General features: G+C 32.7%; 5 protein-coding genes across 10 annotated transcripts; 2 read left to right on the plus strand and 3 right to left on the minus strand.

Annotated features, from left to right (window-relative positions):
- Nucleotides 1–158: 158 nt before the first annotated feature.
- Nucleotides 159–3,861, minus strand: LOC107368967 (troponin T, skeletal muscle). Of its 3 annotated transcripts, none has more exons than XM_015936869.3 (9): nucleotides 3,813–3,861; nucleotides 3,266–3,317; nucleotides 2,662–2,865; nucleotides 1,922–2,095; nucleotides 1,616–1,837; nucleotides 1,466–1,536; nucleotides 1,287–1,389; nucleotides 1,019–1,195; nucleotides 159–954 (listed from the first exon to the last, which is right to left on the minus strand). In XM_015936869.3, exons 2-9 carry the CDS (start codon nucleotides 3,290–3,292, stop codon nucleotides 805–807), a joined length of 1,128 nt encoding a protein of 375 aa, XP_015792355.1. In that variant the 5' UTR covers nucleotides 3,293–3,317; nucleotides 3,813–3,861; the 3' UTR covers nucleotides 159–804. The 3 variants fall into 3 exon arrangements, with proteins under 3 accessions (XP_015792355.1, XP_015792354.1, XP_015792356.1); XM_015936868.3 differs by having other exon boundaries at nucleotides 3,699–3,861; XM_015936870.3 differs by having other exon boundaries at nucleotides 3,596–3,861.
- LOC107368968 (troponin C) lies at nucleotides 2,862–6,536 on the plus strand. 4 transcript variants are annotated; one of them, XM_025162245.2, is made up of 5 exons: nucleotides 4,409–4,476; nucleotides 4,619–4,697; nucleotides 5,644–5,841; nucleotides 5,997–6,248; nucleotides 6,324–6,536. In XM_025162245.2, exons 3-5 carry the CDS (start codon nucleotides 5,664–5,666, stop codon nucleotides 6,350–6,352), a joined length of 459 nt encoding a protein of 152 aa, XP_025018013.1. In that variant the 5' UTR covers nucleotides 4,409–4,476; nucleotides 4,619–4,697; nucleotides 5,644–5,663; the 3' UTR covers nucleotides 6,353–6,536. The 4 variants fall into 4 exon arrangements, with proteins under 4 accessions (XP_089123222.1, XP_025018013.1, XP_015792358.1 ...); XM_089267096.1 differs by lacking the exons at nucleotides 4,409–4,476; nucleotides 4,619–4,697 and adding an exon at nucleotides 2,862–3,569; XM_015936872.3 differs by lacking the exon at nucleotides 4,619–4,697.
- A 134-nt stretch (nucleotides 6,537–6,670) lies between these two features.
- On the minus strand, nucleotides 6,671–14,766 carry LOC107368979 (uncharacterized). The gene is made up of 4 exons (XM_015936891.3): nucleotides 12,688–14,766; nucleotides 9,945–12,143; nucleotides 7,263–7,545; nucleotides 6,671–7,118 (listed from the first exon to the last, which is right to left on the minus strand). Exons 1-4 carry the CDS (start codon nucleotides 13,189–13,191, stop codon nucleotides 6,862–6,864), a joined length of 3,243 nt encoding a protein of 1,080 aa, XP_015792377.1. The 5' UTR covers nucleotides 13,192–14,766; the 3' UTR covers nucleotides 6,671–6,861.
- Nucleotides 14,767–18,100: 3,334 nt separating this feature from the next.
- On the minus strand, nucleotides 18,101–21,375 carry LOC107368940 (sortilin-related receptor). Its single transcript, XM_015936835.3, has 2 exons — nucleotides 18,965–21,375; nucleotides 18,101–18,887 (listed from the first exon to the last, which is right to left on the minus strand). The coding sequence occupies exons 1-2, from the start codon at nucleotides 21,333–21,335 to the stop codon at nucleotides 18,826–18,828; spliced, it is 2,433 nt and encodes an 810-aa protein (XP_015792321.2). The 5' UTR covers nucleotides 21,336–21,375; the 3' UTR covers nucleotides 18,101–18,825.
- Nucleotides 21,376–21,591: 216 nt separating this feature from the next.
- Nucleotides 21,592–22,676, plus strand: LOC107368941 (S-methyl-5'-thioadenosine phosphorylase). Its single transcript, XM_015936836.2, has 2 exons — nucleotides 21,592–22,043; nucleotides 22,114–22,676. Exons 1-2 carry the CDS (start codon nucleotides 21,712–21,714, stop codon nucleotides 22,589–22,591), a joined length of 810 nt encoding a protein of 269 aa, XP_015792322.1. The 5' UTR covers nucleotides 21,592–21,711; the 3' UTR covers nucleotides 22,592–22,676.
- Nucleotides 22,677–22,681: the final 5 nt, after the last annotated feature.

A 22,681-nucleotide genomic window follows, 5' to 3' on the forward strand; every position in this document is an offset into this window, starting at 1 on the left:
GGCGTAGAATGCAAATCTTTATTTAACTCAAGCCAATTAAAGATGGAACAGAATTATTGAATGAAATTGAACGATTCCTCCTATGAAAATCTTTTAACAAATGTTGATTTTAAAGTGAAATTTTTTTAGTACAATCAAACCGAGAATAAAATGAAACATTTGGTTGATTTTTCTTAATTATTCTTATTTTTATATTTAATTACCACAAAACAATTTGTACATAAAAAGACAACAAACAACCGAAAATGAACAATTAGTCATCAGAATTAGAAAGTTTGCGTTAATAGATACTGATGATGATATTCTCTCTTTCTGTGTAAATCTGATTTTACTGGATTGATATTCAAAATTATCTCTTGATTTTATTTTTCTCTCTCTCTCTTATTTTTAGGAGATAATTTGAATTCTCAATTACCATTTACATCAGAGTATGGTTATCATGAACACAATTAGAGTCATTCCAAAATCTGTGTTACAAAAAGTTATTCGTCGCTGTTCACAATAAGCCATTTCAACTGATAGGGTTGTAAATTGCTTTAAGCTTCAGAATTACAATTACAAGCTGGCTCTTGAATTATTACTTGAATTATTTAAGATCGGAAACGGAAAATATAAACAATTAGGTTGGCAACAATTTAGAGTTGGTGCTGTTGATTGTGTGGCCGCTGATGATAGTAGTGCTGCTGAGTGTAACTGAAACTTTGCTTTTTTATAACACTTCAATGATTGGATATAATTTCAACTTTTGCATTCTGTTTGATTAATCTGCAGTATAAGGTGGATTTTAAGAGTGGAAGCGATAATTTATTCCTCTTCCTCTTCTTCTTCTTCTTCCTCCTCCTCTTCTTCTTCCTCCTCTTCTTCTTCTTCCTCTTCTTGTTTGGGAGGAGGCTCGTATCTAGGAGTAGACTTGGGTGGTGAGGGCTCAGGAGCGGAGAAAGGCTTGAATGTATCCTAAACAAAAAAATATGTTTCGTTAAAATGTATTCTTAAACAGCAATAACAATGATTTACTAACCATAACATCTAGATCATCATCAGCATCGTATGTTCTTGCACCGGGTTCGTAGCTTTCCTTATTTTTAGGGTTTGAAGGATCCCAGTTCATCAATTTAGGAGATCCTCGCTCTTTGTACTCCTTGATTCGTTCTTCCCATGATTTCTCGAGATGTTGCTTGTAAAGCTCTTCCCAGCCCTGAATAATTATAGATAAAATAATTTTCAATTATGAAACAAAATTTGGATTATCTGTGTGAGTAGATAAATTATATCAATAGTTAACTTACGCCCTCGAAAAGATCTTTCTTATCTTTGAAGCTTCGGCGGTCAACTCGTCTTTCGTATTTGCTCGCAACATTGATTTTTGGTGGGTATTTTCCGGTGAAAGCTCTATATTTGGTGATTAAATTGGCAATCATTATTATCAAAGAATTTGTTGCATTTTCTGTGTCTTCGAACAACTTACTCAGGGTCTAAACCTTTTTTCAAAGCCTTATTCCTGTTGATTTGCCGTTGACGTTCGTTCAATTCTTTCAACTAGATATTTAAAGATAACATTTCCTTTTGATTACGATAAATTTTTTTGACAATTTTCCAACTATTCTATTTCACTTACATCGTAATCTTGTCTCTTTTGCCTTTCCTCAAGATCATATTTTTCGCTTTCCAAGATAACAATTTGCTCCCATAACTCAGAAGCCTTTTTGCGAAGCTCATCCGTGTCCAATCCTTCGATATTGAGAGCTTTGATTCTTAAACTGAGCGCAATCCTTTTTTCCTCAGCTAACTGCTCCTTTGTTTTGTTGAGCTCAGCTCGTGCAAACATCACATTAGAGAACTGAATAGTAATGAAAATAATCAAACCATTTAACAAAGTAAAATCAACAGGTCCATCAATCCAAATGATTAAAAATTAACTAACCTTGTCGTGATATTGACCAGTTGGAGGTGGAGCGCCTTCCTTTTTAGTGATGACATAATTGGGCTTCACAGACTCCTTTTGCTTCTGCATAGCCTGTAACATGGCTTGACGTTTACGCTCAGCCTCTTCCAAACGTTTTCGTTTAGCTTCAGCTTCGCGATTCTTTTTATCTTCCTAGTTGACGCCATTAATTAATAAAATTTAAAAGAAAAATTAATAAAATTTAATCTGTGAAATATAAACAGTCAATCATATTCAACTTTCAATTATCAAAAACAAAAAATTGAATGGATTCTAATAAAGTCGCTATAATATCGGATAGGATCATTTGAGATCAGATTGCAAACAGATAACTCTTTGCCAATGAAAATTTTTTCAGCTTCTAAATTGTTTTTCTTCTCTAATTGTATTCATGTAAGCTTTTTTTAAAGATGGTTCCTTTTTTCAACACAATTACAAAAATCTTTGAACTAAATTAATCTCAACTGTTTATGGTGTAAAGCTGTATCTTTGCCAATAAGTGAACCGATTGGTATTTTCTCGTAATCAATGGATCATAGTGTAAAATGAAGCACTTATGCTGTCTATTAAGATTATCTATGGATAGCAGATAAATTTATCAACTCTTGTGGTTCCAAAAATTGTTCCATGTGTCTCTCCTGAGTATTGAATTTTATCTTTCTGATTCATTATTTATATGATAAATTAATGTAAACAAATGAGTCGATTATGGTACTCACGATTTCGCGTTGCTTTTGCTCTTCTTGCTTTCGCTTCATTTCAAACATCATTTTTTCTTGCTCAGCTCGTTGAGCTTTTCTTTTGGCTTGTCTCTCCTTCAACTTCCGGAGATCCTCCTCCTCCTTGGATCGTTGTTTCTTTCGCTGTTCAATGTATTCCGCCCACATGGCTTCTTCTTCTTCCTTCTTTTTTCGGAGTTTCTCCTGATAATAATGAATGAAAAACAGTTTTTACCCATTCGCAAGGAAACTTAAACCGGTGTTGAGGGAGGAAAACAATTGTTCATCAAATATTTAAAAATTATCAGTTGAAACCCTAGCTGGTAAAAAAGGGTAAAGTTATTTGGAGTTGCTCTCATCTGATATGACCTTCAAGGTTGGAATTGGACAAAACCCAGATATAATTAGCTGTTTATAGTAACTGAATACAGACGAGGCTGATGCATCTCAAGCATCTAGGCCAGTATTTTTGTTAAATTTAGTTTTCTAATCTGGATTTAACATGCTGCCTATAAACAGGACTATGGAAATAAGGATTCCCGGAACAATTAGGATATTTTTTTGATAAAAGGTTAATACAAGGAAATTATTTTATTGAACTCACCTCCATTGCCATCTCTGCTTCGGTCATCTTGATGGGTTATCTAAGCTCGTTTCTGTAACGATAATGGATAAAATAATTACAAACTTGGAATTGAATCTAGATGGAACAAGGACAACAGGATAAAGACTGAAGCGAACAAATACAAATTGAAATTTAACAATGAAATACAACTTCTAATCAAAGAAGAAAACTTGTTTAAAAAATTATCCTGATCCAAAACAAACTAAACAAAACAAGACAAGGTGAAAAGATGGACACAAAACATGAATAGACTATTTTATCACATTAATATGGATTCACTAAGGTAAGTAAAATTTGATAATCAATTACAATATTAACTTCAGGAGTTGAGAATTAAAACAGATTGTCCAAGAGAAGGACAGAGTCAACGTAATTTGAAACAGACACAGTGTATAGTTAATTGTTGACCAACCTTAGGATTACAAACCACTAGGAATACTAATCAATAGGCAATAATTAATAAGTGTAAATCAAATGGCAACACTGGCAAATGAAGAAGATAAAAAAAAGAAGAAAAAAATCTTACTCTATTTTGTTTTTGTTGGTGCAAAAAAAAAGCTTTTAGGTGAGGATGAGGATGACACTGAACGGGAATGAGACTATTCCCACCGATTAATGGTAACACTGCGAGAACGCAAATTGCAAAAATTGAAACCAACTCATCCCTCATCCCATGGATAGACATGATCATCTTCTCAGCCATATAAGGTACCATCATCTTCCTTTGACAATCTCTCTCTTTCTCCCCTCATCTTGGAAGGAGCTCGTCATTCCAAGGAAGGAATCTGAACAAGAAGCTTGTCAAAGTTCATGAGGCTTGAAAAGTAAACCTGTAACTAAGAAAAGACTGCGAAAACAAAACTCATCTTCATCTCCTTCTCCTTTACGCTCTTCCTCTTTCTTCATCTGTCTATCTTAATCTCTCTGTCTCCGAGTACTTGTCATTAATTCAGTTGATCCTCCGATAAATATCATGAAGCTATCGAGAAGAGCAGAAAGAGCCAGAGACAGATGATGATGCCTTTATTTGGGAAGCGGGATGATCCTCTACCAGCCTTTCTTCAACTTCTGCGTCTTCTCAGTTAATAATGAGCCAGCAGTCTAATAGTCTCATTCCCGGTTCAGATTCATCATCATCATCAATTCACCTTAAAAGTTTTTTTTTCGCGAAAATCTGAACGTAAAATTAGGTAAGATCGAGTTGCTTTTTTTTCAAACCATTTGACTTTATTTCTTTCTTCTCGGCTGCTTCATCTTATCGGCTGTTGTTCATTTTTTTTGTTAGTTTTTTGTTCTCGACTGTTTTTATTTACATATTTTTTTGGTGTTCAGTTCATTCAATCCTCTCATCATCAAGTAATCTTGTTGATTAGTTAACCTTTAATTTTATCAATCCATTAATCGACACCAGGTTGGTCAACCATTGTTATTAAGTGATATCAGTTTCAAAGTCATGTGTGATTCAAACCAGTTGCTTCCTCAGAAGACCCGTTCACCTGTGTTTTCATGTTTCATCTAACCAGTCGTTGCCACTCAAACTGTCGTTTGTCAAATGATTGTTTAGAATCAAAGATTTGTCCTGACTAGCTCAACAATCAAACCTGATTTCAGATTCATTGCTTGTATCCACTTGCGTTTCAATTCCCCATAACTTAATTTCAAATTTACCATTTCAATCAGTTTCTATTTGATCATTTGTTGACTCTTAATAACACTCTTGATTCATCAAACTAACCAATGTTTAAACATAAAACTCAAGTCTAACCTTGCTTTATATCGGGTTAAATCAAGTTCACAAATCCAACAGCCTTAATAAGCTTTCGAGTTTCACCTTCGGATAAAATTTTTCAGCAAAAGGACAAAATCTTTCATTTTCCTCTCGCTTTTCACCCAATCCTAAATCTATTAACTCTATTGATTACTCTATTATTGTTGCAAATGATCGTCTAAGCCTAAATCCAATAATTGGTTAGTTTGTTAGCCAAAACTGAAGCCAAGAAATAAATTTTCAAAAAGGTTGGGCTGATCTATTTAAAGTAGCTGTTCTAAATATCAATTTGCCCATGTTAACTTGATTTAGATTTTTCAGTTCAGTCTAAATAGATAAACATCTTGAAAGAAAAAAAAAATATTTTCATCTTCTCATTTCAGATAACTTAACAGTTGAAAATAGCGTTTCTTGTGCCAAGTTGGTTCACTACTATTTTCAGACAACCTCTACATCAGTTTCATCTTCATAAACATTGAATGCTCCAAACATTTGGTTCTAAAAAATTTCCAACTCATCTAAATTACATTATTAATTATTTTTACGCTTATTTTTAATAATTTGTTTTCTTCTCTTTCTTCAAATACAGTTTAATTTATCATCAACACCATGGCTGAGGATCTAACGAAGGAACAAGTTCAAATGCTTAGGAAAGCATTCGACATGTTTGACCGAGAAAAAAAGGGTTACATTGCCTGTAACATGGTCTCAACCATCCTGAGAACATTGGGTCAGACTTTCGAAGAGTCTGATCTTCAGCAATTGATTGAGGAAATCGATGCTGATGGTATTAATTTTGTAATTATTAATAACAATTAGGCAAAAAAATCACCAAATTAACCTTCCTTCCTAGAGCTAAGTCAAATGTAATGCGATGTGTTATCAAGTCAATTGTTATAAGTTGATTTACTCATTTCATTTTTTTTATTCTTCTCAATCTAGGTAGTGGTCAACTGGAGTTTGATGAATTCTTGACCCTTTGTGCTCGTTTCTTGATTGAGGAAGACGCTGAAGCCATGCAAGAGGAGCTCCGAGAAGCCTTCCGTTTATACGATAAGGAAGGAAACGGTTACATCAAAACATCAGATTTGAGGGAAATTTTAAGAGCTCTTGATGATAAATTGACTGAAGATGAGCTCGACGAGATGATCGCTGAGATCGATACCGATGGATCAGGAACCGTCGACTTTGATGGTTAGTCAAAATAGCAATTCAATTGTATCATAAAGAGAAATTAATTTTTTCTTCTTTCACTTTTCTTCATTATAGAGTTCATGGAAATGATGACAGGAGATTAGACGGTCGGATTGACAATCAATGACTTCAACATCGGAAACAATTATTCATCGAAGAACCAAATTTAATCTAATTACACAATCTATTGTAACAAACGATTGCACTTGGTGTTTAATGTTAATAACAACAAAGTGAAGTTTGTTAAGACAAATTGCTGCAAATAAAAACTTCAGCAAAAAAAGCAAACTTTACCACAATTGTCGTTTTATTAATTTGTTTCATTTCACTTTTAAAGGATTTCAAATTCAATAACATCTGAAATTGTTGGAAATGAAGTTGAAAAGAAATGTGATTGGTGATGAAAAGAAGAAAAGACAAAATTTAAAGAATAATTTGCTCTTCTTTGTGTGTTTGTGCTTTTTTTTATTATTTTTGATTGTTGAATAAGTGATAAATAATGAAATTTATATTAATGATAATATGATATAATGATCATAACCGGTGAAATGAAAGGTTTAAGGTGAAGAGTAAAGGCAAAAAAGGAGAAAAGTGTGAAATTGAACAAAAAAAATTAAGGAAAAGATTCCTTGTCAAAAAAAGTCTTATTTGAGCTTAGAGCTGTTATTTTGTCTTCCACAGGACTAGAGGTACGGCTAGTTGATTCAATGACTGATGAACCATTACTTGAGGACGATGGTGGCGATGAAACTGATGCTTGTAAAAATCGAGATTCATTCAATGGGAAAACAATGGTTCCACTGGCAAAGACGCAAAGACCAATCACATAAAACGTTGTATTATAATCACCAGAAATATCAAACAACCAGCCTGGAAACAAAGAAAAGTAAAGATCAGAAATAGTGAAAATCAAAATTAAAAGGTAAATAATAAACATTAACAAATGTTGATAAAATGTCTATCATTGATTAATCAATAATGTCTTTCAATTCATCTTTCAGATTATCACTGTACCTGCAATCGGAGGACCCAGCATGGAGGCGATTCCCTGGACCAGTAACATCAATCCATAGGCATTGGTAAATTTGTCCAGTGAAATTATGTCAACCAAAATTACGGAAACCAAAGTGTAGTTAGCACTAACGGAAAACCCATAAAAAGCGGCCAATACGGCAAGAAGATAGTAATTACGAGCCAGTGGAATCAAAGCCATTGAAATGCCTCCAAGAGCAGTTAAACCACTGTACCAGGTTGATGGTCTTAACCATGGTTTATCCCCAATATAGCCAACAATGATCTGAAACGTAGAAAATAAATGAAATTAATTTTATAAGAAAAAATCAATCAATTACAATCTGTAATACATTTAAATAACTTCAAACTTGATTTTCAAACAATGCGATTCACTAGACTTTGTTGCCACCAATCGATTGAAATAATTGATTGTTTCAAAGTATAATACAATTTACCATTGTTATAATTGGATAATCACAATTACACAACAGTTTTTAAACCATTTAACAGTTATAAAATACAAAATTTCATCAACAAATAATAAATTGTAACAAAAAATGCGACTCAGAAGTTATTTTAGTCAATGTTTCAAATTTCCGACTATATTTGGCTTTTATTATGGATAATTGTATTATTTAACTTTTTTCATTTGATTGAATTTATTTTCTTTCATGAAAAATATTCATTCTATTAATTCATCGAAGCGTCTACATGTCAGTGGTGAAATTACATTATGAATTTGAAACTCTTTCAATAATGTTCAATTCAATTCATTTTAGCAGTCTTTTGTCATTTTGAGCTGATAATCTTTGATCAAATCATTCAGATCTCAATTTATTGAAAGTTAAAAATGTCAATATTATTATTGATGTTGAAAAATTGGATAATATTGTATCAAAAGCCATTCCTGACACACTAATAATAATCGATTCTATTGATCAAAAGTCATCGTAAGATTAAATTAAATCAATTGTGAGAAGCGATCAATAACATCAAAATTTTGTAACCAATCAAAGTGATTTCGAATAATATTTTTCCTTTTCTTCAGCATTTATAAACAATGGAAATGAAATTTGTAACAAAAATAGATTCAATTGAATTTAGTGGAAGATGTCATTTTAACACTTTCATGGTTCAAAATTGATGGATTGAACAAGGTTTTCTTGCATGATCCTTTTCAAGGTAATACAGAAATAGGTATCAATTTCAATGGCTATAATCCTAAATTGTTTCAATAATGATGAATGAAAACTGCACATGAGAGGAAATTAAAGAGTAAAATGAATTTGTTTGGTGAAGATGTGGAGATGAAGATGAAAATGCTCCCTCTATGAGATGAGAATTAATTTCACCGAGAAAATGAGCAAAAAAAGGTTGAGTTGTTACCAAGGAAACAACCAGGAACTAAACCAGATAGGAACCAGATAATAAACCATCCCAATGAATGGGACTGTTAACATAAATAACAATGAGAAACATAAATACAGAATAGCCTAGAAATATCGATCTAAGAGTTTTTTTTGACTCTTCCGTATAACTTTTCGGTTCCTGGAGTAGACATGATGATGAAAAGGATGAGGCGACCTTCAATATCAGCCCATTGAGACACAAGACTGTTGTTAGATAAAAACATCCCAAAGTTGCATGTGTCAAAGTGGAAGATGGAATGATGATAATCTAAGATTAAGTGATAATCTTTTTCATTAGACTGTAATACAAGATGTAATAATTTTAGTCTTGTCATCATCTTCATCGTCAGCTTCTACATGATAGAAATGTTTTGGTGTTTCTTTTTCTCTGTGATAAAGAAACTTCTTTAGCAATGTCAAGTGAAGGGGTTACTAATGTTATTTAATGAATACTAAAGCACAAGATTTATCTGAACAATTACAGTGAGAAAAAAAGATCCATTGAAATGTGCCAAAAAAGTTTTCGCTTCTGTGGCTGGTTTACATTTAGTTCAGAGTTAATCAAATGATTTGCTTGACCTTGCTGTAATAAACTATTACATGTTCACAATAAAAACTTTTCAAGTTTATGATTCAAAGAAAATTCAAGTCTTGTGCTTTCTCTGAATCTCTCTGTCTATTTTTTCCCTTTTCACAATCAAGTCACACAAGATGTAATCATGATTTACAAAACAAAAAGTTTCTACATTACAGCAGCAATTTGATAGTATTAACACGAACAGCTTAAGAGCATATTGGATTCGGCAATCAACATGATTATATCCTTGGCCTGAGTTGATTGCATAAAAAAGACATTCATTTTTGTCATTGTTCATTTTTGCCAATCATTGATGAGCAATAAAGAAATTTCAAGGATTCCTGGATCATGGATAGATTGGAAATCTGGAATGTTGACTTAAAGATGGCAATACATTTATGATTACCACTAACATGGTTGGGTGAAAAAACGAAGGAAAATTAACGACAAACTGATGATTGGCTAAATTTTTGGGTTTTTTCTCATTCTCATCGATTACTTATATTACTTAATATAATGACAACAATAATAAAAAGAGTGAAAACTATCAAGACTCATTATGGAACCATAATTTGGATAACAACAGGATTGTAAAACTTGAATTATACTCAAGTATTTTAAATCTCATTTTGTAAACAAGTTTTATCAACAGAAACCTCACAATTAAGAAAAGTAAAAGGATTAAATCAAACATACTGTTCCAAGAGTGTTGGCAATCCCGAGAACTGAAATAAGATAAAAGGCCATCTCTTTGACACAAATTCCAGATGAAATGGCATGGTCCGGAAGATAGACATAGGGCACATCAATGCATCCGTGAAGTAGTAAATTGGAGAGGCAAAAGATAGTGAATCGTATATTTTTAAATATTGAAAGATCAACTGAATCAATTAGAACTTGTTTAATATCATAAAAGAAACTTTCTCTCTCTGATATGGCCACCATGGAGTTGTGAAAAATATCAGGGGCACTAGAAGATCGCAATCGGTAACGTCTTACATCACGAAATACGGCAGTTCGATACGTTAAACTTGCTCTTTGCATCTTTGATCCTAATAAGTCTTTACTTGTTCCTGGTGTTCCATTCAAGCCAACAACATTGGCATTACCAATGCCCACAACTTTCAATCGATTTGTGTTGTTACGCGGAAAACATGTTTCAATGTCAACTTTGACATGCTTCTTGGAATCAACTCCTTCCTTATTGTTGCTAATTGGAAGATTATTAGGGACATTATTAGGCTTCAAATTATCTGGCTCGGTTATAAGGTTGGATACACCTTGTTCTGACTCTGGGTCGTGTCCAATGGCTCTGGAGGAAAGGAATAATGACTTTTCTTGATCGCGATGATTAAGGATGGATAACAGGTTGGGATATTTTTGCAAGAGTTGATTAAGATTACCATCTTTTCGACCACTTATCTCGGCCAAAATATCTTTAGATACCAAACCGTTGTGAGTTATATAGGTAGGAATGTTAACAAGGGAAGAGTAATTTTTTAGATCACTTTTAGTTGTAGATGATGAGTAAGATGATTGAAATCGAAGGAGACGAGGGTTTGTTGAATTACAATTGTTGTGTTGGTGGGGATGAAAGTTGCAATTATTGTGAGCATATAGATGATCAGGTTGGTTTTGGAAGAGAGTTGATGTTGCCTGTTTGTCAGCAGGAAACATTGAGCTACAATGAGAATTGATACAATTTGACGAAAGAGGTTTATTTGATGATCCATTAGGCTTAGATTTAAATGAATCTGAATCATTTGGTAGTTTATTGACACAAAAAGGGATTTCTTCAACAATCGAAGGTATTGTGGTGGCTGCTAATTTAGTTGCTGACAAACCAGAGAGAGGAAAAATATTTTTATCGATTGAATGTCGAGATCCATCACAAGTTACATCTTTAGCACCAATACAAGTTCCATTTACAAAAGGTCCACAACAGTTTTGCTGAATTAAACCAGAATTGCGAATACTTAATGGTTCAATGACACTATCTTCATCTGAATCTGATTCCTGGCCATCGATAGAGTCAACTTCGGATACATTAATGTCTCTCATCAAGGCACCAAAGACAATTATGTTAAGAAAAAATCCGGACATTATGAGAAGTGTACCTCGCCATGAAAATTCATTTAAAAGATAGGTGGTTAATGGAGCAAATAGAAAAGTACCGATTCCAGTTCCACAAACAGCTAATCCTGTGGCTAGTGATCGCTTTGTATTGAAATAGTAGGCCACAATGACGATGGAAGTTACATAGGAGAGTGACAATCCAATACCAGTGATACTGAATGCAATGAACAAGTGTTCCAGTTTTCGAGCAAATGAACCCAAAATGAAACCAGAAGCGGATAAAAGGCCACTGACAATGGTCATAGTTCGACAACCATAACGATCAGTAAGTGCTGAGGCAATGGGACCAGTAAGAGCAGGCATACTAAGTAATAAGGAACCAACTAGGGCAGTTTTACCCTTACTCTGGCCAAAGTGTTTAGTCAGGTCCATTTGAAAGAAACCATAGGACAGAGAAACACCGTCAGCAATTAAACTAATCATGAAACTGGCAAAAACAACGACCCAACCCCAACCTCCATCAGGTGCCACTTGAGGTGGACCTCCACTTCGACTTTTACGACCACTTTTACTTGATGATTTATTCGAGCCACCAGAATCTGATGAGATCAATCGACGGACACAATTTACATTGTCACCTTTTCCATAACAGTTACAGCTGTTTTTATTTTGATTAAGATGTAAATGATTGTTGTTATTCACATTAACAACTCCATTATGATACGATGTTTCATCAAACTTAGCAAATGATGGTTTTTGATTGGCGTTGCTTAATTTACTATTGATAGTCACTTTATCGATGTCACTTTCTCTGAGTTTCTGGAAGATGGAAAACATTTTTTGATTAGAAAAGCTACTTTTGTTTTGTATTCTTGGTGAATAAATAAATATTTAAACGGACAACATCAGTTTCAATGTAAAGACAGGATAAAAACCTTTTCTATTGTTTATAAGGTAACAGTAAATCTCACGATTTTAAAATTGACTTTAGTTACTAAAAATAAGTTATTTCACATTGTTCATTGTTCAATATTATGATAGGCAGTGATCAAAGTGAAATAAAACTGATTTAAAAAGTGGAGTTATATTTAAAAGATATTTTGTGCACATTCAAAGTGTGTGACGGCAATAATTTTGCTATTATTACCGTCGATGAGAAGTTTTGTCAAACCAAGATTTGGTATTGATTGTCAATGGCACGATAATGATATTTTTTGTTCATTTTGAGAGGGAGAAAGAAAAAGGAAGGTCGATCAGGAGAAGAAGTAGAAAAGACAAAATTCAGAGAAATATGGTGAGTTACTATTGGAAAAGATGTGAAACTGAAAGACCTGTTTAAATTTATCCATAATGGGAATAATACCTTTTCTTGGTTGAATCGGGGAAACCTTTTCGATCTAGTAGCAAGGTCACTTAAACCATTTTCAGAATGACTGTGCGATTCACTTGAATTGACTTGATTAAGGTTGCTGCTGTTATTGCCCTGTTGTTCCGGGTTACAGTCATTGTTGCCATTATTGATGTTGATATTAACTTTATTAGCTTGATTATTAATGGTAAGATTATTATGGTTTCCGTTGGAAGCATTCACAATGTTAAGGATGCTGCTACTGTCACCATTGCCATTCATTTCCCGAGGTTGCTGATAAATATTGAGATGGGGATGAGAATCGGTGAAAATTTGTTCATTTTCATCTCCATTTCCCTGTTCATCATCTCCTTCTTCATCGTCATCGTCCTCATCATCACCATCATCTCCTTCATCATCAGGTATGATTGGTTGAGTATCACGTTTATCCAACAGTAAACACCGATCTGTTGGACATTTCTCACTACAATCTGTATCACCGTCAATTGAATTTTCCATAGTATTAAGAATTTAAATTGATGCAATATATAGTTGTAATTAAGCTTTAATGTTTCAATGTTGGATATAAATTGTCTAATTGAAATTGAATAGGGTTGATTACTAATCCACTTAGTAATTGTATAATTGTGTTTGCTTGAAGTATTGCTTAGGAAGTTGTTATTTGTAGGTCTAATTGATAGACTAATTAATGGTTGTAATTGTTGTTGATTTTCTTGTTGAGTTATCAATGAAATTGGTGTTGAATCACTGTGAACCAGAAATTGGTTGGTTAAAGTCAAACTGGAAAATAATGGTAATTGGTGTTGACAAAGATAAAACTTATCAAGTTGATGTGGCTGAATCGTATTCCTATCGCAAAAAACCACTAATTTTGCCATAGATTCGATCGAAAAAGTTATGATGACTGGTTAAATGGAGTTGATGATGTTTCTAGTTTTTTTTTCAACAGGGAATTGCAAAAGGCTGACAGGGATGTTTCCTTTGAGAGACAATGGAATAGGTGAAAAAAAGAAAACACAAGCTTGATGTAAATGTCCTTAAGTAAGCACGACTTCAAGAGGCAATAACACGTTTGATTGTTTCTATCATAAAATTAATCACAGTTGAAGATGTTGACTATCACACACGTTTGAATGATCATGAATCTCACTTCTGTTTCTTCTTAGCTTTAGATGTCTTGCCTCTAAAAATTGAGTAAACAAAACGTAAGGGAAAAAAGTCGACAAAAAATGAAACAGTTGAGATTACAGCAAGCCAAAATACGTAAATAGATTGTTGTTGCTGGTGGTATTAATAATGATTTAGAAATACGTTCACAGTGGAAAAATAGAAACCAAAAAGGGATCAATTATCACGGCACTTTCGATTTGGTAAAGAATCAATTTATCGTCATTGATTCTCTGCTCCTTGGGTTATTACCATCAAGATGAATTATATCAAGCTCGTATCATATCATCAGGCATAGATAGACAGGCGACAGAAAATATTCATTAAGATGTATCAAGAATAAGGTAAATATCACAACAATGGGAATAAGATATAAAACACAGAAAGAAATCAATTATGGTTTTCTCCTGGTGTCTTAATGCATGGTAAATCGGTTGGTGTAAGTGATGGTTACCTAATGAAGATTAATTTATATAATCACAATATCAAAAGGCAAGAAGCTACTTGAAACAATCAGAAAACACCGAAAAAAACGGGTCAGGACAAAGGAAAAGGAGAGAAGGAAAAAATGAAATTAGGAAAGAAAGAACAGATGCAATGTTGTTTTGTTATCTGATGATTATGGTTAAATTTTTGGAGCTCCTGAAACCAGAACGATTAGGTTGAATATTGAAGACTACAATTAAATTAATAGACACTTTTTGTATTTAACCATTGATTGTTATTTGATATAAAAAGGAAAGCGAAGGAATCAGATTGATGTAAATGGTGAGAATGTTTTTTGTTCACAAGCTTAAGCTGAGAATGATTTTTATAACAACAAAAAAATTGAACATTGAATTTGTGGCTGAAAAAAATAGACAGAGGTGAAGAGAGGATATTTCATAGACAGAAAGATGAGTAAGAGGGTGAAATGAGAGAAAGAAGGTTAGAGAGAGAAAATGTTACGAGCAAAATCAGGAGAGAATCAGAAGGAAAAGGGGAAGAATCATTGAAAGGGAAAGAGTTAAGGTAAATGTCTGGTGATTATTATCAGGGCTTTTCATTTTCTATGCAGTCATATTTTTAATCAAAAGCATAGATTTTATGCCGATGCATAATCTTTTTGTCTTTCTTTTTTCTTTCTTTTTTCAATTTTATCAACCTCAATTTTCGCCGATAAAAAGTATGCAACCATTTTTTAACCCATTTTGTTGATAATTTTTCCCATTGAAAATCAATGGACTTTTCTTCGGTTTATCTTCATAGATAAAAAGTATGCAAACAGCATAGAAAATGAAAAGCCCTGATTATTATAATCATGATCTTAAGATTTTTAATCAACAATTTAATAATAAGCTTTGATATCTTTAATATAAAGGCAAAAGACTTCAAATGCGGCAACCTTAGAAACACAAGTTCAATGCAAAAGAGAAATGAAAAAGTGAAATTTGGGTTCCTACTTTTTTCCTTATAAAATTCTGGTTCTTCACCTTTTCAACAGATATAAAACCCAATGGAATAAAATGACCAGAATTAAAGGTTCTTTCAATGAGAGGTTTGTAATTGGCGGAAATCTCAATTTCATTACAAGACAATTGTTCAAGATTGAGGCTCAAGAAATTGCAAGACAAGCTATTCTTATCATAGACTCAACATGCAGTTACCATCGTCTTACCATCGATTACAGCTCTTATTTAAGTACTTTTTAACACTTATTGAAACACTTATTCAAGCACTTATTTCAACAATTAGTTAACACTTAATTCATCATTTGTAACAACTAATTGAATGATTGAAAATGCCCTTTGATCTTAACACTTTTACAAGTGGTTAACCTGTTAACGGACAAATTGAAGGTTTGCAACTAGTAAAGCCTTTAATCAACCGTTCAATGGTTTAATATGATCATAATGGAAGTAATTCAAGGAAAATGATTTAACAATCAAAGAGTTGCCTCAAGGTTGGAGGTTATTGTGCTTGAAAAATTAGCTAAATTAACAAATTGCTGGTGAAGCTTTAAACATTTTTGCTATTAATAACACATTGAGAGTGAAGCTGCAAAATTGGTTACAAATCAATATCCATTTCAATGGCGGATCTAAATTGTAATAACGAGATTTTAACCCAAGAATTTAATCAAAAATATTTGGATCATGTTAAGAATTTTATCATCACAATTCAACAATAGATCAATTCATTGATTGTTTGAACCAAATCTAGTAAATAATGGAAATCACCGGCGAAATGGATTAACAATAGGTTACACTGGGTTGTAATAAATGTAATAAAAGTAACTTGTTTGATTAGTGCATTTAATTAAAATCAATTTAAGGTAAAACATGACAAACAGAAAAGATCAAGTGCAAATATTTGATTGAAATTGCAATTAAATCATCTTCTATTATTGTGAATACGCAATTTTATCAATTGGAATGAAAGTTAATTGGAAATTTATTTTCAATTTATTGCCTTTTCGCCATTAAAACTTGATTTGAAGATTGTTATTGAAGTCAACTTAAATTACAACAAATTTCTGATCAAATTACAATTGAAATGTTACCTTGAAAAGTTAATTACCTTTGACTGTTTCACTTCCACTTCTGAATTGCTGAATCGCATCAAAAAGTAGCTTAAAGGCAACAGTTTAATATTCATTATCATATTCATTAAAAGAAATGATCACCTTTTTCATCGAGAAATAGACAAATCCAAAGTAAATTGTATTTACCTTCAGTTTCCATATCATACTCTGTTGATCAATCATCATTTAATAAGGTTAAACAATCAAAATTAACCATTGATTGTCTTTCATAGGGTTAAATGAGTCAAGATTTGATCTTAATTTTTTCCTTGATTTACGAAGGCCTAAAGGAGTCTAATTGACTTCAAAAATGCTATTGTTTTCATGAAAATCTTCAAGAACCAAATATTCAATGAAATATCACAATGAAATTAAAATCATTAAATATTGATATTACAACTATATGTACTAAATAATAATAAGTAAATAATGTTTCAAGGTAAATAACCGTTTAATGGTTTGCTTTTCACTGCTATTGTCTATCAGTTATGAAGTTAATTAATGAGTTAATCACTTTTAATGTCCATTGACTTTAAATCAAACTGTAAATCATTTTAGCCTGCAATAATGGCTATAAATTTTTACTTGCAAAACCAAAAAGGCAACGTTTGGAGTATATTTTGATATAAACTTATAAATATAATATTATAATGATATAAATATTATATTTTTACATCAAAGTTGTAATCAATGATTTCAAAAGCATCAAAATAATCAAATTTTGTATTAAAAAGATAAAGTTACCTAAAAATTGGGTTTTAATGGAAATGTTGAGCATCTAGAAATAGCAGCTGATCCTTGACATTCAATTGGGAATATTTGGTTTAACATTGACTAAGATTGAAAAATATCATCAATTGTGTCAAGGATAAGATAAATTGCTACTGATTTATCAAATGCATTGTTATAATTGATAGTTTTTCATCAATTAAGGATTTCCAAGCTGATACTTTGTTGGACTTTTGGTTGCAAATTCAATCATTGGATTGATATTTATTGCGATCACAAATGATTCAATTATGTGTTGGATCTTAAATTGATTTTTTTGTTGCAATCACAGGTAAGTAATTCAATAAATTTATAAAATTAGTCGATCACATTAGTTGATAGCTAGTTTATTTCACTTCTTTATAAAAGCAATTATGAAAACTTATAACAATGCAATCATACGATAATCTTTCATTCAATAGTTCATACAAGACAATTACTTACAAATTGTTGTTAGCCAAAATCAATTTTAAATTAATATCAATTTGATATTTGTTTTTCGCAAGGTGTCCAGAGGTCTTAAGACAAGAGCTTAAGCTCTCTGGACTATTCAATCCACCCTTCCCCGTCGGATCACGGCTCCACAAAACTACAAGCGAGAACCACCTTTGTGAGGTTTTACTGTAGATGTATTATAAAATTATGTAATTATCTTTTAAATCAAGATCATTCTCATTATTTAATGAATGAAAATCCTTGTAATTGTTACAGTCGTGGGAATCGAGCTGATAATGTTCAATATTCAATTTTAACATATCTTGATCATTAACATTCAATTTTAATGTTGCCCCTATGTAGACAAGGCTTGGATGAACAAATTCAATTAAATCATAAAAATGAAATACAGTTTAGAAGGTAAACCTGTGAAAATTAAAATTGATGAGCATAAGAATGAGATAGTCTGATAGGTAAAGAGATGCTGATTTTTAATCTTTAAGACTAGAAATACATTATGATTTGTTTTGGTCATCTTTGTCTCATCCTGAAATACTGCAATAACACGAAGCTGGGTTTTGAGATTACGAGTTCCAAACCTTTATGAAAGTTTTAGCAGCCATCAAAAGAGTTAAATCTTTACTTTTAGATGAGTAGAAATTTTTCAGGATAATTTTCTGGACGAGGTGAAAGAAATGGCATGATATCAATTGAAAAGAATGGACTAGGTTTATTAAAGGGAAGGAATCAATTCATAAGAATAAGATAGAATATTCTGAACTAATTGACTTTTCTGTTAATCTAATTCGGAAGGTTCGGTAGTAAGGATTGATAGGATAGTGAGTGAGGTATGTTAATAATTAATTACTTTCTGCATGATTGTTGTTCTCATAAAGTCTACATGGAAAAATATTGTATCGTTTGTGAACTTTAGGAATTGTGTTTAAACTAAGTCTTAGTTGGAACAAAAAGGTTAACAAATAGGAAATTGACTGTCAAGAGTTGAGAAGAGGCACTGATTTCATGGTGATGATTGAAAATGCGTATTATAATTGTGATGTGAAAATGCAAACTTAAAAATGTAGAGTCGTTTGCATTCCAAGTCTTTTGTGAGTCCATTGGTAGTGAGTGGAATCATGTTGAAAAATTAATACTAGAACTTTTTTTGTTTTATAATGGATATTTCTTTGGCATTTTAGTCAAGCTTGAACAAGTGGCTCATCATCTGAATATTCGTAATCACTTCGTAAGGTTTTGTTATCTGCGAATAGAAATAAATTGTGTTTTAGAAATTTAAATTTATAAAGATTGACAAGAAATTAGAATATATTTTCTTACCAAATGTAACATTTATGGCGTATCGATTTGAATCAGATGGTGAAACGTGATAGTTACTTCTGACAACTTGCGTGGTTCGATCACAGGGACAGCCTTGGCAAAGGACAATCAGTCCGACCACAATAAAACAGAGAATTGTCATAATTAGAAATGCCAAAAGTGTTCCAATGCCATTAAGTCCCATTTGTTTTTTTGTATGTCTTCCAGAGTTTTCCGATCCACAAATGAGAGATTCGGGTTCCAAATTGTCGATACCTTGTTTACATCGATTGCCAAATACTTTTGTGTATCCTTTAGTTTTTAAGTATGCTTTGCCCAGTTGACAAGTTTCTTCTGGCGGTGCATCAGATCCTGGATCAGTTTGCTGACAAACTGAATGGGAAATATTATATGTGTAACCAAAATCACATTGGTAATCACTTGGAACACAATTACATGAATTTGATCTAATTGGCTTGTTAAGATCCCTACCATAATTTGAGCAATTGATATTGATTTTTTTTCTTTGAAAACCCATCTCACTTCCAAGGAGACATTTGGAATCAGGCTCATGAGGAGTCCAGAGTTGATAATCATCATTAGTACATGGTTTATTCATAATTGAAGATAAATCGATTCTGACAACAATCCAACCCTTCTTTTGTTGAGCAAGCTGACTTGAATTTAAACACAGAAGAATGAAAGATAACGATCTTCCCTCATTTAATGGCATTAGATGATAAACTGAAACATTTCTATCCGTAAAAGGTAGTTTACGCCAAGAGGAGCCATAATCCAATGAATAAAGAATTTCAGATGATCCTTCTTGATATAGATAACTTTTTACCGCAACAATAATGGACCCGGAATCAATTATATCAACAAAATAACGATCAGATATGCTTGTTTTTATAAAAGAAAGTCCGGCATCACTTGAGACATAATAATTTGTCGATGTTTGGCTTGCATTTTTAGTTGAACTGATAATACCTGGGCTCAATATCAGACCGACTGCAGATTCTTTGGATAAAGAGGGTGGATGATAGTTAGATTTTGTAGAGTTGACAAGATGAGTTAAATGTAATGAACAATTCTGATTACAAGTTAGTTCTTTTCCATCAAGATCTTTAGGCCGAGAAATCTTAGACCAAGTTGCACCATAATTATAAGTTATCACAGAAACCGATTCTTCGAAAGAATTTCCTTTGCTAGCAATATAAACTCCTTCTAAACCTTCAACTTTGTGAACATCTATGGTTCCTTGGTTTATTGGGTTTAGTTGTTTAGTAGATTTTGAGGATTTATGGAAAACATTTTGCAATGATAATTTGAATTCAACACCGGTGGAGTCAGAAATCAGCAAATCGGAAGTAAGATCACTGTGAACAACTCCCATCATGATGAAGTGCGAAGTTATGTCAATCAATTGATAATCCAGGCAGGTTTTATTAGTGATTGGTAAAATAACCTTATTAAAGTTTGCATCACCTGAAACCGATAGCCAAAGTTCTCTATCACTTTGATGATTCGTAGATCCAAATTTAGCTGATTTACGAACTGCAAAAATGTATCGATTGTGAAGAATGAATTTCTCAATGTTTGTTAACACATTTCGCGTAGACTTGACTTTCAAGGTTTTATTGGCGGCAGCTTCCATAGTCAGAATGGATAAAGTACTTCCTCCATTTCGCGATTCAGTAATGAGAAATAAGGTTTGAATGGTTTCTCCTTGTTGGACTGATCCCCATGCAAATTGTTTTACATTCTCTGTAACTGCATGCCAATTGAATCCTCCATCGGATGAAATCCAAATCTGTAAAAAGCCGTCATCTTCATCATAAGCAGCAATCCAGTTGACTGAATAGGGACTGTAAACTATAAGAGAAGGTTTAAAGGAGACTTTAATTTTTTCAAATTCTTGTCCTGCCCTCGATGATACAAATATTAGCTTGTTGTTTACATCAGTCAATATGATGTGACCAGGTATAGTTGGGTGATGAAAAAAAGATGATACTACGGCCTTTTGACTATCGTTAACTTGTAAACCATGGATTTTATGGTACGTTGATCCTTCATCATAGCTTAAATAGAAGTTGCTACTGTTTGTTGATTTGGTCAAACAAAGGATTGTCGATCCAGATTGATCTATAACAAGTTGGTCATGATTGTCATCTAAAGATATTATTTTATGAAGTTCTCTTGTAATAAACGGTGCAGTGTGAGAGGAGATGGGTGGAGATGTTGTTGTTTTGGACGATTTGTTTGAAATTTTAACGGTTCCATCAATTAAAGCCAATGAGATTGACAACCCAGAAAGCAGAAATATACAGGGAAAGATGACTTTTGTGATGAATTGTGAAGTTGAAATAGTCTTTGAAGTAGAGATGGCCATGTTTCTTGGGGAGAACCAAGAAACAGTAATAAATTTTCAATAAATCAAGATTTACTGTTGATCTTATTTTATCACATATTTAAGATTTGACAATAATATTAAATTATGATGTTAAAAAATAAACGAAAAGACAACAAAAAGCCACTCGTTTACATATTTTGTCACCAACAAATCAAACAAGCTTTTATTTACATTACAAGAAAGAAGGAGTGTTTTGTCTTTTCAAAACACTCAGAGATGAAGCACAACAAGATTCTAGAGAGAGTAAAGAAACCTCTTTTTTGAATAACTTTTTTTAGTGGATATTTTTTACTAAAATTTTCTCTCAAATTTTATCACATTATAACATTGTTTAAAGTTTTAAATTGTATCAAATATGGTGAAAATTGGTGTTATTGGTGGAACTGGATTGGATGCTGATCTCAATATATTGAAAGATGTACAAATGATAAGTGTTCCTGTTACACCTTATGGTCAGCCATCAGATGATCAGGTTACCAGCGGGAAAATTGATAATGTTGATGTTGTTCTGATGAGTCGGCATGGAAAAAAACATGATCGTAACCCATCAGATGTTAACTATAGAGCCAATTTGTGGGCACTCAAGGAGCTTGGTTGTACTCATGTTTTGGTTACAAATGCTTGTGGGTCTTTACAAGAGGAATTCAAGCCAGGCATGATTGCGATTGTGGACCAATATATCGACAGGTATTGACTGTTACATTTTCCTGATAAAGTGAATATCTAATTTAATTTATTGTTATTATTCTCCCGATAGAACAAAATCAAGACCTTCAACATTTTATAAGGTCATTCATATACCGCAAGCTCATCCTTTTGATAAGATAGTGCAAAAGATGATTGAAGAGGCATGTAAAGCTGTAGGAGCTGAATATCGACCTGGAGCTTGCATAGTGGCTGTTGAAGGCCCGCGCTTTTCCACTCTGGCAGAATCTAAGCTTTACAAATCATGGGGTGGAGATATTATTGGTATGACTACCGTGCCTGAGGCTCCATTAGCTGCTGAATTAGGCCTATTCTATAATTCCATAGGATTGATTACTGATTATGATTGTTGGCATGAAGATGAAGGGGAATCAGTTAATGTTGAATTGGTGGCTGCTCGAATGAAAATGCTTGCTGGGATATCAAGAAAAGTATTGATTGAAACAATTAAACGAATTGGAAAATATGATTGGTCCGAAAAAATTGCAGCCAAAACCAAAGAAGCTCAAGGTTCTATCATGTTCAAATGATATTAATGTGATCATAAGTTTATATGCAATAGCTTTGTTACTTTTCCAATAAGAAATAAAATGAATATGTAATTCTATAATGTGAGAGTT

The sequence above is a fragment of the Tetranychus urticae genome, chromosome 2, assembly GCF_039701765.1.
Source record: "Tetranychus urticae isolate SD_2017Ah chromosome 2, NJAU_TeUrti_SD_1.0, whole genome shotgun sequence".
Lineage (NCBI taxonomy): Eukaryota > Metazoa > Arthropoda > Arachnida > Trombidiformes > Tetranychidae > Tetranychus > Tetranychus urticae.

Coding starts and splice junctions, on each gene's coding strand:
- LOC107368968 (XM_089267096.1), top strand. CDS start 5,664: ATGGCTGAGGATCTAACGAAGGAACAAGTTCAAATGCTTAGGAAAGCA. Junction 5,842..5,996: donor TGAGGAAATCGATGCTGATG/GTATTAATTTTG, acceptor TTCTCAATCTAG/GTAGTGGTCAACTGGAGTTT. Junction 6,249..6,323: donor AGGAACCGTCGACTTTGATG/GTTAGTCAAAAT, acceptor TCTTCATTATAG/AGTTCATGGAAATGATGACA.
- LOC107368940 (XM_015936835.3), bottom strand. CDS start 21,335: ATGGCCATCTCTACTTCAAAGACTATTTCAACTTCACAATTCATCACA. Junction 18,888..18,964: donor CGCCATAAATGTTACATTTG/GTAAGAAAATAT, acceptor TTCTATTCGCAG/ATAACAAAACCTTACGAAGT.
- LOC107368979 (XM_015936891.3), bottom strand. CDS start 13,191: ATGGAAAATTCAATTGACGGTGATACAGATTGTAGTGAGAAATGTCCA. Junction 12,144..12,687: donor CCCGATTCAACCAAGAAAAG/GTATTATTCCCA, acceptor TCCATCTTCCAG/AAACTCAGAGAAAGTGACAT. Junction 7,119..7,262: donor GCTGGGTCCTCCGATTGCAG/GTACAGTGATAA, acceptor CTTTGTTTCCAG/GCTGGTTGTTTGATATTTCT.
- LOC107368967 (XM_015936869.3), bottom strand. CDS start 3,292: ATGACCGAAGCAGAGATGGCAATGGAG. Junction 2,866..3,265: donor AAGCAGAGATGGCAATGGAG/GTGAGTTCAATA, acceptor CATTATTATCAG/GAGAAACTCCGAAAAAAGAA. Junction 1,390..1,465: donor AAAAAAGGTTTAGACCCTGA/GTAAGTTGTTCG, acceptor CACCAAATATAG/AGCTTTCACCGGAAAATACC.
- LOC107368941 (XM_015936836.2), top strand. CDS start 21,712: ATGGTGAAAATTGGTGTTATTGGTGGAACTGGATTGGATGCTGATCTC. Junction 22,044..22,113: donor GTGGACCAATATATCGACAG/GTATTGACTGTT, acceptor TTCTCCCGATAG/AACAAAATCAAGACCTTCAA.